This window comes from Orbicella faveolata, unplaced genomic scaffold (genome assembly GCF_042242905.1).
Source record: "Orbicella faveolata isolate gen_17 unplaced genomic scaffold, um_ofav_v1 contig_24, whole genome shotgun sequence".
Taxonomy (NCBI): Eukaryota; Metazoa; Cnidaria; class Anthozoa; order Scleractinia; family Merulinidae; genus Orbicella; species Orbicella faveolata.
In genome coordinates, this window is record NW_028301552.1 from 20,530,178 (window position 1) to 20,546,321 (window position 16,144).

The following is a 16,144-nucleotide window of genomic DNA, read 5'->3' on the forward strand; positions in this document are numbered from 1 at the left end:
CTTTTTTTCTTTTTTCCTTCTTTTTTTTTTTTTTTTTTTTTTTTTTTTTTTTGTCCCATTTAGACCATGGGATGATACCCTTGAGAATTCTTGCTTTTTATTTCAGATAGTCACGGTATTTGAATGAATAATTTTTAGATGGATAAAAGAACACTTCTATAGAGAATATCAATGTAGAATATGGTCTGTAATTGTATGGTCTCAGATGACCACAGGTGTCGTGACCTAGCGCATGCCGAAAGCTGATGACTCTCACGTGACACTGCGCAAAGCAGGTAACAACACAGTCTGCGCCAAGCTGTCATGGCGTCGAACATGGGAAATATTTCTTGGTTGGTTTTGTTTATTTGTCTGCATTTTTCATATGAAAGTGACCCTCAACCTGAACAAATTCATCTTTCAAGTACAGGTAAGGAATGAAAACGCCGTTTAAGTCTTCTGGTACATAAAATGTTGTGCATTGACGCATGCTAGTCAACCATCGTTCTAGAAGTTTGTTTGAACAGAAAACCCGTGACAACCAGGGATACGGATAGAGAAAATATCCTACAATTAGAAGGATTCGTAAACTTGAGAGTTATATCTGCCATCAAATTGACGATATAACATTGAAAGTGCGTAGCGCCCGGCTTGTTTTGTGTCAAGCCAGCTTACGTAATATTTTAACATTGAGGAGCTACTAATAAAACCTAATTAAATCGACTCTGAAAGTGACTGTATAAGTTTAAGGGCGTCTGTTCTATTTAAGTCTATCAGTTGCACGCTTTCAGTGGATCTATATCCATAGTGAATTGATAAAAAGAAGAAATTACAAAAACGAAAGCTGAGGGGGTCTTTTACAGGAAGTAAGCTGAAGTATTCAGTTCCAGGATAATTTTCCCCTCAAGTCCACTAGGTGAGGTATGGGATTTCAAAGAGAAATTTTTAGTTGAGAAATTAACCAAGGATTTTGATGTTATGTTTGTAAGCAATGTTGACAGCATACAAATGACTGAAATGAAAGATCATGAATATATTTGAACTGATTCTCTCAACATGGCCAGCTCCCAGTTGGCTTGATACCCAGGGTGGGATACTTCCAGAAAATTGGGTTGGGGTGTGCAGCCCACGTCCAAAACCCTTACCCTATTTATGACCAAAATCTGTGATTTTCCATACCTTAGTTATGACGTCACCAAAAATTCAACATCCCAGTTATGACCTGATCCTTGAATCAATACCCTGTTTCAGACCTGCCTTATAATTTGTTCCCTAGTTCAGGCTGATGTAAAATGCATTGTGAAGGGCTTTTGTTGATGGTCTTATTGAATACGATGAAAAAGTAGCTTCTTCTTACAAAGCATATTCAATTCAAGACTAGAGTGCAAAAACCATACCCTATCTATGACGAAAATGGTCAAAATCAATACCTTATTTATGACCAAAATGGCTTAAAAACCATACTCTAGGCCTTTGAGGACGCACATACCTACATAGCCCATAAAAGGGAGTACTTCCCTCTGGCCGTGATAGCTCACTTGGTAGAGCACTGCACTGGTATCACAGAGGTCATGGGTTTGCATCCTGTTGAGGCCTGAATTTTTCCAGGTGTTATTTTCACAGCTGTGTAAGTTGTGTACTAAACTGTGTTCATCATTCATTTCTTTTATACAATTATGACAGCTTAGTTGTACTGTAGGCTATCAGCATGTGAAGGAGCACAATTGCTTCATAATCTTGTTGTGGGGTAGAGAAATCTGAGATCATCCAAGAACATGCTATTTATCCTGCACATATCATGAAAACAGCTGATATACATGTACCATTCTGACAGTGCTTCTGGCTCACTTTGGTTTGATGTGCTTGTCTATAGAAAAAGGTTCTGAAGTTCAAGGAGTGCTTTTATGGTATAAAAATAATACAAATCTCTACAAGTATACTTCATGCGAAATGAAGTGGAATCCCACTTTATCAAAGCTTTGATTTCTCTAACTCCCAATAGCTTGAATTGAAAGTCATTTCCCTTTACGATTTGTTCCAGTTGAACAGCAATTTTACTCTCACAGCTGATTCTCGAACTACGGACGACTTGGACTTAGGTTCATTTCCTTTGGCAGTTCAAGAAATCTTGATTCCACTTATAACTAATCATGCAAACAAAACTAAAACAAAAACAGAAAGACTAGAGGCAGATATACTGTCATATCAACCAATTAATTGCCTTGTAAAGAAAAAGAGTAATTATATATACAGTCGAACCTCTCCACAATGGCCACCTTGGGGACAGAGGGAAGTGGCCGTTGTAGAGAGTGGTTGTTATGGCGAGATAGGGGTGTAAATATGACTCTGGAAATTTTCTGTTTACTAGTATTGAGTTTTAAAATATGGATCTGTGCATTTTCGCACTTTCAGGTGACCCAACAGAGATGATGGTCACATGGGTGACATTAGCATATACAAACTACACTGTTGTTGAATATAACAAAGCTGGTTTTCCTCTGACATTAAGAGTATCCGGTGGTGTTACTAAATTTACGGATGGAGGATCAGAGCATCGAGTGTTGTTCATTCACAGGGTGAAACTGACAGGATTGGTTCCTGATCAGATGTATGGTAGGTACAGTGTTAATGTTAATAACCAGTCTGTCTTTGACTAGAAATTGTGATGAAGTATGAACATCACCAGTGAAAGACCAATGTTTCAATCCTGAGTATGATAAAAAAAACATCTAGGAAAAGTAATAGAGCAGAATTTTGTTGAAGTGGTAACAAGTTCTTAGTTGTACATGTAACTTATTAATTGAAATGAAATTTGTAACTACAATGTAGCCAAAATATTATCCATTACGGAGAAAGTGAGTCCACTGATTACAAAAGCTAAGATCAAACTGATTTGTAATGTAAAAGATCTGGAATGTTTGTAGTATTGTAGTTGAAAATAAATCTAGGTTTGGATGATTTTAACAGTTCAGTTTGTTCTTTGTACAGATATATTGCAAAGTTTGTTGAGTAAATTTAGCAAACTAGTTTGAAGTCATTTTGGCAAAAGAATCCATTTGAACTTACAGTGTACAACATGTACTTGCTGGCATTACTGTGCAAAACCTTTAGAGTACCAGTAGTCTTATAGACGTCATGCTCCTAAATTCCAGTTCCTTAAGATTAATATTTGATATTAAGATTATTAATAGTGTGATGCTTGTCTACATTTAGGTGTTGTATCATTTATTGCAGAGACTGCATTGTAGCCTATTTTGAAAAGAGATGAATATATCTGACTGATTTTCCAAAAACATGCCCGCTATTTTGGTGCAAAGTCTTTAACATGGTTTTCATAAATCCAGACATATATTGGCACAGAATGTCCAAAACTGATCAGGGAATTCCCTACATTGACTCTAGATGCTTTAGAAAGATCGAAAGAAATTAGACACGCTCATTTTTCGGCCTTTCTGGGTCATCCAGTCTTAATCCGTTCAAATATATGTCTGGGTTTATGAAAACAGTGTCAATGAAATCAAGCGTTTTTTATTTATTTTTTATTATTAGTATTTATTTATTTATCTTTTTGCTTTCCTTATGGCAGCTGCTTGTAGATCTTACCTAGCATAAAATGTAGAGGACTTCTTGCTGCATGTTTCATTTATTTATCTATTTTTTTCATTATTCATCGCTACCCCTCCCCCATCCCCTTTTCAATCGGTGTTAAGTTTAGCCCAGACTACACTCATCTGAATTTCAGTTTGCACGGTGACTCTGAGAAGGGGTCAACCGATCAGCATTCTGTATTTGCTGTCTAAAGGAAGTCTGCCTGAGGACATCATTAAGTCCAATGAAGGCGCAAGTCTAACGATTTGTTAGCAAGCGTCGTCCATTATCGTACGTGAGGCAGGCCTGAGATGTGTAAACTGAACGGGTCACATTTAGTCCCGTAACAGTAGGCTGTTTGCCCTGTGGCGATAATGTTGTGCTTGCTTTAGACAGCAAAAATCTTTGCCATATCAGTTTACATTTAAGGCTTAGACGTACAATGGACTAGACATTTCTAGCTGCTGTTGGTGTTATTTGCTCTGAACTTTGATGTAGCTAAAGACTTAGAAAAAGTCTGTTGAAATCTGGACTCAGACTCATTGTCTAACTTGCAGAGTATCACTGTGGTGGATTAGAAGGCTGGAGTGCACTGTATGCATTTAAAGCCCTCAAGTCTGGTGTGGACTGGAGTCCTCGGATGGCTGTCTTTGGAGATCTTGGAAGTGTTAATGCAAGATCTTTAAGCTATCTGCAGGAAGAAACTCAAGAAGGAAAATATGATGCTTTCCTTCATGTTGGTAAGTTTTTCTTTTTTTCTGTGGTTTAAATGAAGTTTTGAGCTCAATTTCGCTCAGACCAAGGAGATAACTGAAATTCCCTACCACAAATTTAACATTAACTTCAGTTGAAATACTGCAGATATAACTGTCATTGCTTCCTGCCTCTTACAGTCACTCATTGATCTGCAATGAATTTCTGTTACATAAAGTTAAAAAACTGATAAAAGTTGATTGCGTTCGAAGAACGCAAACCTAATTTTGGCCTGTGGCTTTCCAGAGTTGGTTGCCCTGTGCACGGTTATATGCAGAAAAACTCCACATTCCTGTAAGGACACCAAAATGGCCACCCCACTTAATTTTTGCAGGGGCATGTCACGGCCAGTAAACTGGTACTGTTTAAAACTGAGACGTGATTAAATGTGATAAGACATGTGGCGAACATGTGAGCATGTAAGCAGGACATGCGAGCTCGTCTTTGCGCTGCTTTCTTTGACTTCTTTCCATTCAGGCGCCATGGGCTTCGCTATTTTGTGCTCTCAGCATTGGATATTAGTGAATATAAACGCTTCATTGGTAGCATTTATCGAAATCTGAGGGTATTGTCCTTGTTTATTTTGTATGTTTGGAATGTTAATTGTGGGAAACCAGCTATATTTTGATTGCATTTGTTGATTAGTTCCGGTCACGACAGATACATGTCGCTCAATCTTTATCCGCTCAAATATTGTTTGGAATCAGCGGGGAAAGATCCTTAAGAGTGTGCCTGAACCAAGGAACGGCAAATTATGTAAATACTGTTTACTTTACTCATCAGGGGAAATACTCAAATCGCACGGGGTTTGTTTACGCTGACGATAAGCGAGCACACGATTGCAAATGTTTGCTTATATTTGTGCTTCAGCTTAGAATAATGTGTATAAAATATACTTTTTCAAATTAACTATTATGCTTAAACATTACCAGTTAATGTGAGAATATGTAGCACGAAAGTTGAGTCTACGGAAACTGGCGCTGTCACGCAATGAATCAAGAAATCATAGTTAGTACAGGGACCTCTTAAACTGGCATGGACTGTGCCACTATGATATATCTGTCTGTAAAACCTCGGTTGTCGATGAAAAATGTTGATTTTATCAAGAGACAGAGGTTGAAGGTTAGTTAGTGAAACCATTTATTTAAGGTATATATATTAAAGTGAAGGCATGCGAGTCGAACGCACTCTCATAATCGTTGATTACTACTAGTTTTAATTAGCTTAATGATAGTGGCTCGTGGTAATTCAGTCTCATATATTTCTTTTTCAGGTGACTTTGCTTATGATATGGACTCTGTAAGACACCTTTCATTGTAAACTTTTCTTATTTCTGTTTCAATGCGTTTTCAGGCTTCAATCTCACACGGGGGCCAGAAGGGGGTGGGGAAGGATTGAGCGGGAGTGGATCTGAACTTCCCATTTCCCAGATATATGTACAGTTTACTCCCTAATAGGTAGGGGCAACTCCTGCACCTTTGGTGCCCATTCTCTTTGTCCAAAATGACAAACAGTCAAATTATACCCCAAAATGTTTTCTATATTTCTCTTCCAATTTGCTTTTAATATTAACATTCATCGCTTTGAAGGTCTGCCATATTTCTCTTCCAATTGACTTTATATTAACATTCATGGTTTTGAAAGTCAGCTTTCGCCCTCCTTTCTACATCATGTAGACTTCACACCCTTGGTATTGACTGGTGCTTGTTGGCATCTCCTCTGTTTCATGTTTTTAGGCTTAATTTTTTCGTGGTAAATGTATCAAAATTGGTGGAAAGTAGAAGTCCCAAGACCTTTTTTTTATATAGAGTATAAGAATTATCCCAGTTTGAATTTCACAAAACAGACAGGATAGGCTTTAAATAAATATAATTATTTTTTCTTTTCTATTCTATGTGCACAGGATAATGCTCTGGTTGGAGATGACTTCATGAATCAAATTCAGTCAATTGCCGCCTACATACCGTACATGACATGTCCAGGAAATCACGAACAGGCCTAGTAAGTTCACGAGGAAAGGAATTTTATTGTAAGAAAAAGATAGTAAATATAATTAAACAAAACAGAAATTAAAGCTATTTAAAACTGGTCATCAACTCCAGATTGACATTCAATATTCCAAATGTTTCTTGTACAACTTCATGTACTTAAAAATTAATTGGAAGGCCTACGATATAATTTAAATTATACTTATTTATTTAATAGTATTTTTTTTAGTAGTTGCAAGGTTTTCACTAAATAGTATATTAAATACTTTGACCAGTATACATGTATAATTATACGGTGTATGTCTTTCCTTACAGCAACTTCTCTAACTACAGAAACAGGTTTTCAATGCCAGGAAATACAGAGGGTATCTTCTACAGGTAAAATGCTTATTAATAAGAAAGTCTTGTTTTATGAAAGTATTTTGTCTTTTCCTTGAAACTGCCCATTTTAGCTCAAACTAGCCAGGCATCACAAAACCTCAGTGCTCAGACCCAAAAAACTCAGGCCCTCTGGGTGTCTGGAAAACTCAGTCCTCAGACCCGAAAAACTGAGACCCCCTGGTTGTTGTGAAAACTCAGACCTGAAAGTATTTTAATGGTTTATTCTATGGAATTTAGGATAATTAATCGAAGCATAAGAATCCCTAGTAGGTCATATTCGATTGCTAATATCTGGTTCTATATTGGCTCTATATTTGTGTTGCAAAACCGCCATGTAACACATCTCACGCATACTAGACTTGGCTCAAATGGTTTTTAATTAAATAAATTTGATAAATTTGATTTATACTAATATAAAGCAACCGAAACACGATACGAATGTTGGGAATTTTTTTGTGATCGTACCACTGTTTTCTTGTGTCCCTTTTTAGTTGGAACATTGGTCCTGCACACATTATCAGCCTTTCAACAGAGGTCTACCATTTCTACCAGTATGGCCTTGAACAGATTGTTCAGCAGTACGAGTGGCTGGAAAAAGACCTTCAGGTTAGAAAAACTATTAACTGGCAATTTTGCGTCTACTAGAGTGCAAAGAGATTTTTCAAGGGCAAGTTAGAGCCTTTGTGTGCCAGTTTGACTTTTAGCGAAAGAGTACATATATATTTTTTTGGCAATGATTTAGATTTTAGATTTTGACCATAACCCTATGTGGGTATAGGGCCAGTTTTTTGGCAATGAATGGGTAATAAATTAATATGAATCCCATTAGCCAGAAAGAAAAATTTACTAGTTAGCTAGTTCCAGGCTAATGAACAGCACCTTCTTTGGAGGCTGGTGAACACTTCTATGTTGAAAGCACATTGTAACTTAGATATCCAAAATGCCATTAACATTTGAAGCCGATCGCAGTTGACCTGTAATGACATATTGCCTAGGCCATTAATAGTATTGAGCTTCAAAGTATTCTAGTAAATTAACTGTAACGTGAAGGGATTTAGAATAAATAACATTTAGGAAATCTGGGGAAAAAAGTATGGTATTACACAATAGTATGCTTAATAGCTCTTTGTATGTATTGTGTGCCTGTACTGCTATGACACCATATTTTGTTAATTTTAACAGTGCTACAGTATGTGTATTTTTCAAAAGTAGTGTGTTACTTTGGCGTACTACAGCCTGTAATCTGTTTATGGAGACAAAAGTTGCTACTAAAAAAAATAAAGTTTTAGTAGACATTGTCAAACAATTTTAGTGGTTGCAAAGTTCTAATAACCCATTTCGTTTGTATGGTGTGCCAACTTACAGGAAGCAACATCTCCTGAAAACCGTGCATTACGTCCCTGGATCATCACGATGGGTCACAGACCAATGTACTGCAGTAACTCTGATGGCGATGATTGTAGCAGCCATTCCAGTATTGTATGTTTATTGTGCTGTTCACAAACAGGTTTATCTTTGAATCAAGGTTGCAGCTTTTCCACCCGTGTGTTCAAGACTCCAAATGCTTCCCGTTATTTTTGGGATGTGAAGTTCCTTAAATTATATAATATTGTATAGATTACGAACCAACAGCAACCATTGGTACATTTCTTTCTAAATGTATCTTATATCTTATGTTTAAGTTATAAATTATAAAGTACCAGTTAATGAATGCAAAGAAAGGGGAAAACATTGATTTATTACGGAATAAATGCCCTATGCGACGCCTAGTCACGCTAGAGATAGGTGCAGGGACAAAATGCTATCAAAGTGCTCATATCAGTAGTGAGTTTGATTACAACCTTATGTCACTCTTGTTTAGGTTCGCACTGGAATCACTTCTAAGCATTTGTTTGCTTTGGAAGAGCTACTTTACAAATACGGTGAGTAAGAAGTAACAGGGTTTCAGATTCACAATATCTGCCATTATTCATATGGGTCCACCTGCATAGAAATATGTGTTAAACACATGAGATCTGTGGTGGCAAATTACTTAAAATCGGGACGTTTGAAGCACACAATAACGTACACTGTACTTAAAATCAATTTTAACCCTTTTTTACTTAGTTGAGATACAAAGTACATTACTTGTAGAAAATAGATCGGATGCTAAAATTTCGGAAGCTTAATTTTTGGACACATTTTTATCTCATTTCCAACAAAGTTTGGACACTTTGCTGAAACATACAATCATGTAGCTATTAAAGTAAATTTCCGCCCTCGTATCACGAACTGAAACAACAGGTGTGAAAAAGATAGTTTTACTAGTTCTTACTAGATAGCTTTAAGTTTTGAACTGTATTGTAAATATTTCGGACTCTTAAAATTTCGGACGCTTAAAAATTTCGAACGGTTATATTTTCGGACAATATTTTTGCCAGTAATTAAAATCATCCGAAATTCTGTGCCAGTAATATAATTTTTGTGAACTAGTTCTGCGTATGAAATCTGTGCTTATGACGTTATGTACACCTCTTACAACTGTGTTATCAACTGCGTCATTTCTTCAGGTGTTGATCTTATGCTGTGGGCTCACGAGCACTCTTATGAGCGGCTCTTGCCTCTCTACAACAGGCAGGTAAAATATCAAAACTCTTCTCTTAATTCCCATTATAACAAACTTTATTTTCATGGTCTGGCACGGGACAATAACAACAACAACAACATCGTGCTTCTTGTTTGTGGCAGGTTTGCAATGGATCACTGGAGGAACCCTACACCAACCCTTGTGCCCCAGTGCATGTAATCAGTGGCTCGGGGGTATGTTATAAACTTTCATGTTTTCCATGTAACCTTTTCATCAGTTTTGGAGGTGGCTCACAGTAGTTTCCAGTCGGGACTGTTTCAGTATTCATACTTGTATCGATGAATTCTCCCACTCTCAGCTTTTCAGTTGACACTATGGTATCAAATAAATGCCTAGTCATTGGTGAACGAGTTTCAGTCATTTTCTTGACGTAACAAGTCACCATCGCAATACTATAAGCTGATGAAAAATCACACATAATTGTAGCTTTATGGGCTTGTAACTCAAAAGCAAATCTGGTGACCCCCTTTTATGTTATCGGACTTAGCTTGTTAAAATGCAACGTTTTGCCATTGAAGTTTAAAAGACAAATTGGAAGCATAATGAAGAGTGAATCTAGGGGCCTGTTTACAAAGAGAGAGGGTTACCCTAGCAAAGGAGTTACCCTAGCAAGTGGGTGACCCGAGCGCTCACACATTTCTTCTTTTTTTCTTCGTTGTGTTTACCTTTCCAATGACGCCATATCTGTGAGTTCCATACTACAGACACCTCTCTGATAGGGGCACTTTGTTCTTCCCTGCGGTGTCGATGTTAATCAAATTCGACAATATATGTGCTTACCTTACAAATCACTTTGGCCAGTAGGTTTTTTACAAGTAGGTAATTAAATTTTTAACGTCGCGTTCACGTTGAAAACCTCGACTTCTCCAGTTAACAACGAGGCATTACTTTTCTAGGGATGTAAAGAAGATCATGACCCATTTAATCCCAAAGAGTACCCTCCCTGGACAGCTTATCGGTCAGAAGATTATGGTTACACTAGAATGACCATCCACAACAAGACACACTTATACATGGAACAAGTCAGTGTGGACAAGGTAAGTGAGGGGGGTGGGGTGGTGGGAGTGGGGGTGAGTGGGGTGAGGGAGTAATGGCTGACACAAACTTAATACTCCTGATGAAAATCTCTCTTGATAGGTAACTCCTTGAATCACGTTGCATTGGCTTCTTGACAAATTAAAATTGAACGAAACACTTCTATCACACAACACAAACAAGCTGAGTGAAGGAAGGAAGGATGGATGAGAATGCCCACTAAGACTTATATTGTTCATACAGTGTACAATAGCACTGGGAGAGAAACAGAACTCTTTGCACACACTGGGTTTCTATAGCTTGCTAGACATTAAATCTCGTTAAATTAAAGATAAAGGGACGAAATGAAAAACTGTTACAAACCAAGGTATAAAATTAATGAAGAGTAAAGAAAGGGATTATGAGAGGAGTTTTTGAGTCAGAGGGTTTTTTTGGAGGGAAGGTATTTTCTGGGTTGTTGGAAATTTGCACTGGACAATGACTGCTGAAGGTAGTAAAAGATGAAAATGTCAGAAGGAGAAGCAGCAGTCAGAAACATATGGCTTAAAACTGATGACCTCTTTAAGTAGTGGTACTGCTAGTGATCTCGTTTGATTCTTGGCTTTTTGCCTTTTTTCCATGCAGGGGGGAGAAGTCATTGACAAAGTAATGATGATCAAAGACGTGCATGGACCAGAAGCCTGGGTTCCAAAGAAAATCAAGAATTGAACTGAATAACGACAGAGCAGCCTAAAGTTAAAGATTAAAAAGAGCGGCCTTAAAGTTCAGATTAAAAAGTCTATTTGCAATATATTTGAGGATTGATACAATTATCATTCCTAGTTAAGGCATTGAGTTTCAGATTTAATACAACATATGGAAAATCAATTGCTACCTATGTAAGACATGTGGACTTGCCGAGAGAGAAGCTGTTCTCGCCTTTCTTTTATCCTTTTCTGCGCTTTCTCTTTCTCCCTCTCTTTCCGAAAAAAAAAAACGAGCTTGACTTGATCAAAAGCTACCATGAAACCAGTGGATAAATCATTAGCTTCTCCTTGGCTACTCGGCCCTCTTTGATCTACCTTATGCATGTGTCATTAGATGATACGTACTGGATAACTGTCTTTTAAAAAAATGTTGAAAAAGATAAAATATATGAGTAGCCCGAGAGGAATGGAGATGTATGGCTGTCAAGCAGTCACGTGCCTTCATCAACTGAAAGTATTTGTTTTTCCATGCATGGGTTTTTTTCCCCAGCATTCCTGATGTTACAGTTTCTTAGTAAACATAGGGAATAGCTATACTTTGCTTTTCGATCATTTTTCTACTTGTAGCTTGTCTTGTCTTGTAATGTAAATTGATTGTGGGTAACCAGATTAATGTGTAATGTAATTTTCAGTGTATAGCTCAATTAGTAATGATCCCCAAGAAATAGCTGATGATTTTACGGAGCAAGTACAAGAATGAGTACAACACCTTTAATTGAATACAAAATATTGTCTGTATTAACATCGTTAACTATGAAAATATACATCTGTTGAAAATGATATCGAGATCCTTTAGAAAAAATAAAGTTCTGTCAACAATGGATGTTTTATTAAAAATCCGATTTGTGATTAAATAGAGGTATGCCTATTTCAACATGGAATTCACAAAAGTACAGCCCAAAAATGGAAATGAAACCAACAAGGCTTACCTTAAGAGCGCTAAGGATGTGTGTAATTAAAATATAATACATTATCTCTTTAAATATTTGGTTGGTTGGTTTGATGCATTACTGGCGCTGTACACAAAAACCAGGGGGTTGTTTTCAGCATAACGTGTTCCTAGCTCAGGGGTGAGAGATTTTGTTTACTTAATCTGCAAATGAAGGATGTCAGGTGCTAAGACTAGAAGAAACTATTTTATCTTATAACAAAGCTCGCACGGAACTTCATTATGGATTTGCTATGGTGAATACAACTTCCTTGAGGCACTGCGAGCATGATCGAGGGAACTGTGCATTATTACAGTGTAACGCATATGAGGCTCAGTCCACACCACGCCGGTGAAATTTAAAAACTCAACAATCACCTGTCATTTTGGATGTGTTCGATGAAAACACGGACAGGAAAATCACGTGATTATCGTTACGTCATCGTTTTCGAAAAGTTCCGTTTTCAAAATGTTGTCCGTCCACAGTAAAACGTAATGCCGGCGTCTTCGAATTCCTCCGGTTTGAAGAGCGTTTTCGAAAAGCTCCGTGCTTAAAAATGTTTTCCGTCCACACTGAAACGCAAAGCCGGTGTTCATCCGGTTTGAAGAACGTTTTCGAAAAGCTCCGTTTTCGTGTGGACGTTAGGCCTAGCCGTAGAAATAAAGCTGCGTTTTCAAATTTCTCCGGCATGGTGTGGACCGGGCCTGATGTGAAATTTAAACAAATCCAAAGGCTTCTGTCTATCTCGAATGAATAATAACAGTACAATAGACACCCTCTAATCCAAACCTAACTATATTCCGTACCAAAAATATATAATCATGCTTCTGACCGTACAAAAACTGGTTTCGTTTAAAGAACGTTCAGCCATGAGATCTTGCGAAATACGGTTATGATGGAAAATTCAATAAAACCTTGATTCTTAACATTGCCTGATACAGACACCCGAAAGTACTCAGAAAGAAGAAAGAATATGTGTAACAACATCCATATCATATTTTTTCCTGTTTTCGCAGCAGTTTTAATACATATTTGTTAAATTTTGAAATAATATAATTTTATAAAATGAATTTATGTGACTTAGGCTCTGGGGTATAAGCTTTCAACGTGCAGAATGCAACAAATTTGTGCAAAGTAATAGGTTATTGGAAATTCGATTTAAATTTACCTGTTCAAAAACAGCGATAAAAAAAATAGACTTTCTTCTATACGGCGTCACTGAACATGACATCCGCAACGTTTTCAGGTATAAGTACAAGTAATCGTATGAATGCGAGTGACATTCTCTCAAGATTGCACGAGCCTTAAGGCGAGTACAATTTAAAAGAATTCTCAAATATCACGAGGAGTGTAAATCCTTACTTTTTCTAGCTTTCATACGATTGTTCATTTATTATACGACTGAGAAAATTAAGAACACGCGCGCGTTAAGGCGGCGAAATACGAGATACAAAAACCCTCAACTTGTTGCGCAACATTGTTTCATTGCAAGTTTTGGGTCGGTGTTTTGAGTTTTTCACCTCGCGTGATCAACTTGTCGCGAAACAAAAACTTTTGTTGCGGGTTGAAGAGATGCAGCGCGCTGATTGGTTGATTTGCATGAGCATAAGAAAATTTGTTGCGTCACATGTTGTGAGTTTGATGAAAAACGAGCAACAAAGCCAAAATTTGTTGCTCAAAGTAGACTCGGGCTCTACTTTTCGCAACAACTTTCTTCAACCCGCAACAAATGTTTTTGTTGCGCGACAAGCTGATCACGCAAGGTGAAAAACGCGAAACATCGTCCCAAAACTTGCAACGAAACAATGTTGCGCGGCAAGTTGAGGGTGTTTGTATCACGTATTTCGCCGCCTTTAATTTGCACTGCAGTGCAAATTAAGAATTAACGATAAATTGACCTGTAGTCAGCCAGTCACAACGAAGTAATTTTCTCAGTTGTATAATAACTGAAAAAATCTGTTCCTCTTGCCTCTTTGACACGCAGTTCACAATTCTGATTCGTTGACCTGTAACTCGTGGAACGGGACAAAAGCAATATTTACGTCAAATCGGCTGAAGCATTTCATTAGCAAATTAATTTTGGAGAGTAAATCCTTTTGTATTAATCAAGGAATTCTCGTGTTTGGTTCATTTTAGAATTAATTTTGTAGAACAGCCTTCCCTTCGCAAATAGGGAATTATTTGATGTCCGAATGGAGGCTACGACTAAATAAATAGTAAAATACATAAGTCGGATAAATTTACACCCCTCTCAAAGTTTATGAAAATCTGGGCTAATTTCTGATTGCAATGCTTCAGCCTTTTTGTTTCGAAAAGAAATCAGAAAATGAAATATGTAGCACGATATAAAATTTATGGCTGGTGCCAGGAAAGTTTCTTAACTTCTTCCATGATTCTCAGTCTTGGACCAAGAGGAATGCCTAAACTTTGTAGCCTTTCTTCCGTCATGTAAGCCATTTCTAGAATGCCCACTTGCTCTGCCTCGAAGTTGTCTGCGAACCTCTGTTGAAAGAAATAGAGAATGAGAGGACTTCTACGAAGAACTGGAAAATTCCGAAGGGCGAAAGCGTCGGGAGTCTGCTGGCCTCCTGCGTTTAAGATTTCTCCCATAGAATTTTCAATGATGACAATCGATTGTGGTTATATTGGTTGTACAGAGAGCTTAAGCAAACCACGACGACGACGGCAACGAGAACGTCACCAAACAAAAGGTTTAATGAGCAAAACAATAGCTGTGCGCGTGCGTTATAAATCTTTGTACATTTCTTTGCCGTCCTCTGCAAAACAACACTTGAAATGACCAAGTTTTGCGTCGTCCGAAGAACGCAAACGACGACGGCTAATTTTTTCGTATTTCCATTTGGAATTGAACGCTGTCATTGCATATTTGGCCTGAGCACGTTTTTAGAGCCATTGGCGTACTGAACAGTTCTAAACAATTGCGAATTTCGCTGGTGAAATATAAATTCACTTTTGACTTGTCGTCGTCCTCAGCGTCGCCGTCGTCGTTGCTTAAGCTCCCTAAATCAATGCAGTCAGATCTCCACATTTTCAGGTTTGTTTACAATGTATTTTCAGTAATATCCTTTTGACAACTTTCTGGTTCGTTTTACGAATCAAAATTTCAAACTTTTAGATGGGAGAAGAGAGAGTTTGACACACGATAATAAATGTCAACAAGAAAGCTAAAAATTACCATGTTAACTCCACCCACCCCATCCCCGTTTTATGCTTCACTTTCAACAAGCACGAGCACAATCCTCCGTAGGAAAAAAGATGGCGACTGGTACATTTACCCATAGTTCTTAGTTCTTACCTAGGCTACTTAATGTCCTTACTACAGGGACAATCAATGTAAAAATTTGGCTTTCCTTGTGCCTTGTAGGCTGTGATAGGTTCACGTGGCATTGTGGTTAAATGTACAGCCGCCATCTTTTTTCCTGCGGTGGATTCCGTTTGGATTTCCCCTCCGACTCTGTGTTGGTAAAGAATGTTCACTAAACCATTTAACCTTAAACTAAGGCGTTGGTATGGAACGTTGCGAAGGAAATTGCGGAAAAAAAGATCTTCTAGTTTTAGTGATTTGCCTACTTTACTCTGCATACTAAGTCCCAATAATTCTACCTACCTCATATCCAAGCTTCTTAAGAAAGATTGCAAGAAGTGGAGGATCTTCACCAAAGAAACTGTTCAGGAAAGGTATAAACAAAATAAACTGTTTTAGTAGACTCCTACTAGCATGTTAAGGAAAATGCTGCAATCTGATTGGCTGAGCTGTGGCACACCCATAAGTGTGCAATGACTGAAGGTCCTCTACAAAATGGCGACGTTTTCTCGTTTCCGCGAACTTCTGGAAGATTTAGAAATATGACTAGATAATTCAATTTTCCAGAGGACTCAAAGAAGGGCTTTCACTGCTACACGCTGTAAAACCTCAAAATTGTTGAATGAACTGTTGAGCGTACGTAGACCGTTGCAAGTTTCAGAAGGCAGGTTTCTGTCACGCGTGTCCGTGTTGGTATCGCGAAGGCGTTTGAAAACGTCAAATAATTTTCAAGAACACTAACAGTATCAGTGATTGGAGGGCATGTCAAATGATGTAATTACCTTTGAACCAGA

The 16,144-nt window shown here is 37.7% G+C and overlaps 2 protein-coding genes across 3 annotated transcripts in view; one reads left to right on the top strand and one right to left on the bottom strand.

Annotated features, from left to right (window-relative positions):
• On the top strand, nt 1-11,917 carry LOC110059910 (acid phosphatase type 7-like). Its single transcript, XM_089291608.1, has 13 exons — nt 1-409; nt 2,392-2,592; nt 4,125-4,307; nt 5,594-5,619; nt 6,224-6,321; nt 6,624-6,686; nt 7,181-7,295; nt 8,055-8,168; nt 8,551-8,611; nt 9,239-9,306; nt 9,417-9,488; nt 10,212-10,352; nt 10,975-11,917. Exons 1-13 carry the CDS (start codon nt 304-306, stop codon nt 11,056-11,058), a joined length of 1,332 nt encoding a protein of 443 aa, XP_089147734.1. The 5' UTR covers nt 1-303; the 3' UTR covers nt 11,059-11,917.
• The window catches only part of LOC110047104 (uncharacterized), a 19,279-nt gene continuing 14,928 nt past the window's right edge, over nt 11,794-16,144 (bottom strand). For both annotated transcript variants that reach the window (XM_089291605.1, XM_089291606.1), the window contains 2 exons: nt 15,654-15,711; nt 11,794-14,527 (listed from right to left, as the gene is read on the bottom strand). In XM_089291605.1, coding sequence (XP_089147731.1) covers nt 14,378-14,527; nt 15,654-15,711 — 208 coding nt within the window. In that variant the 3' untranslated portion in view covers nt 11,794-14,377. The remainder of the gene's footprint in view (nt 14,528-15,653; nt 15,712-16,144) is intronic.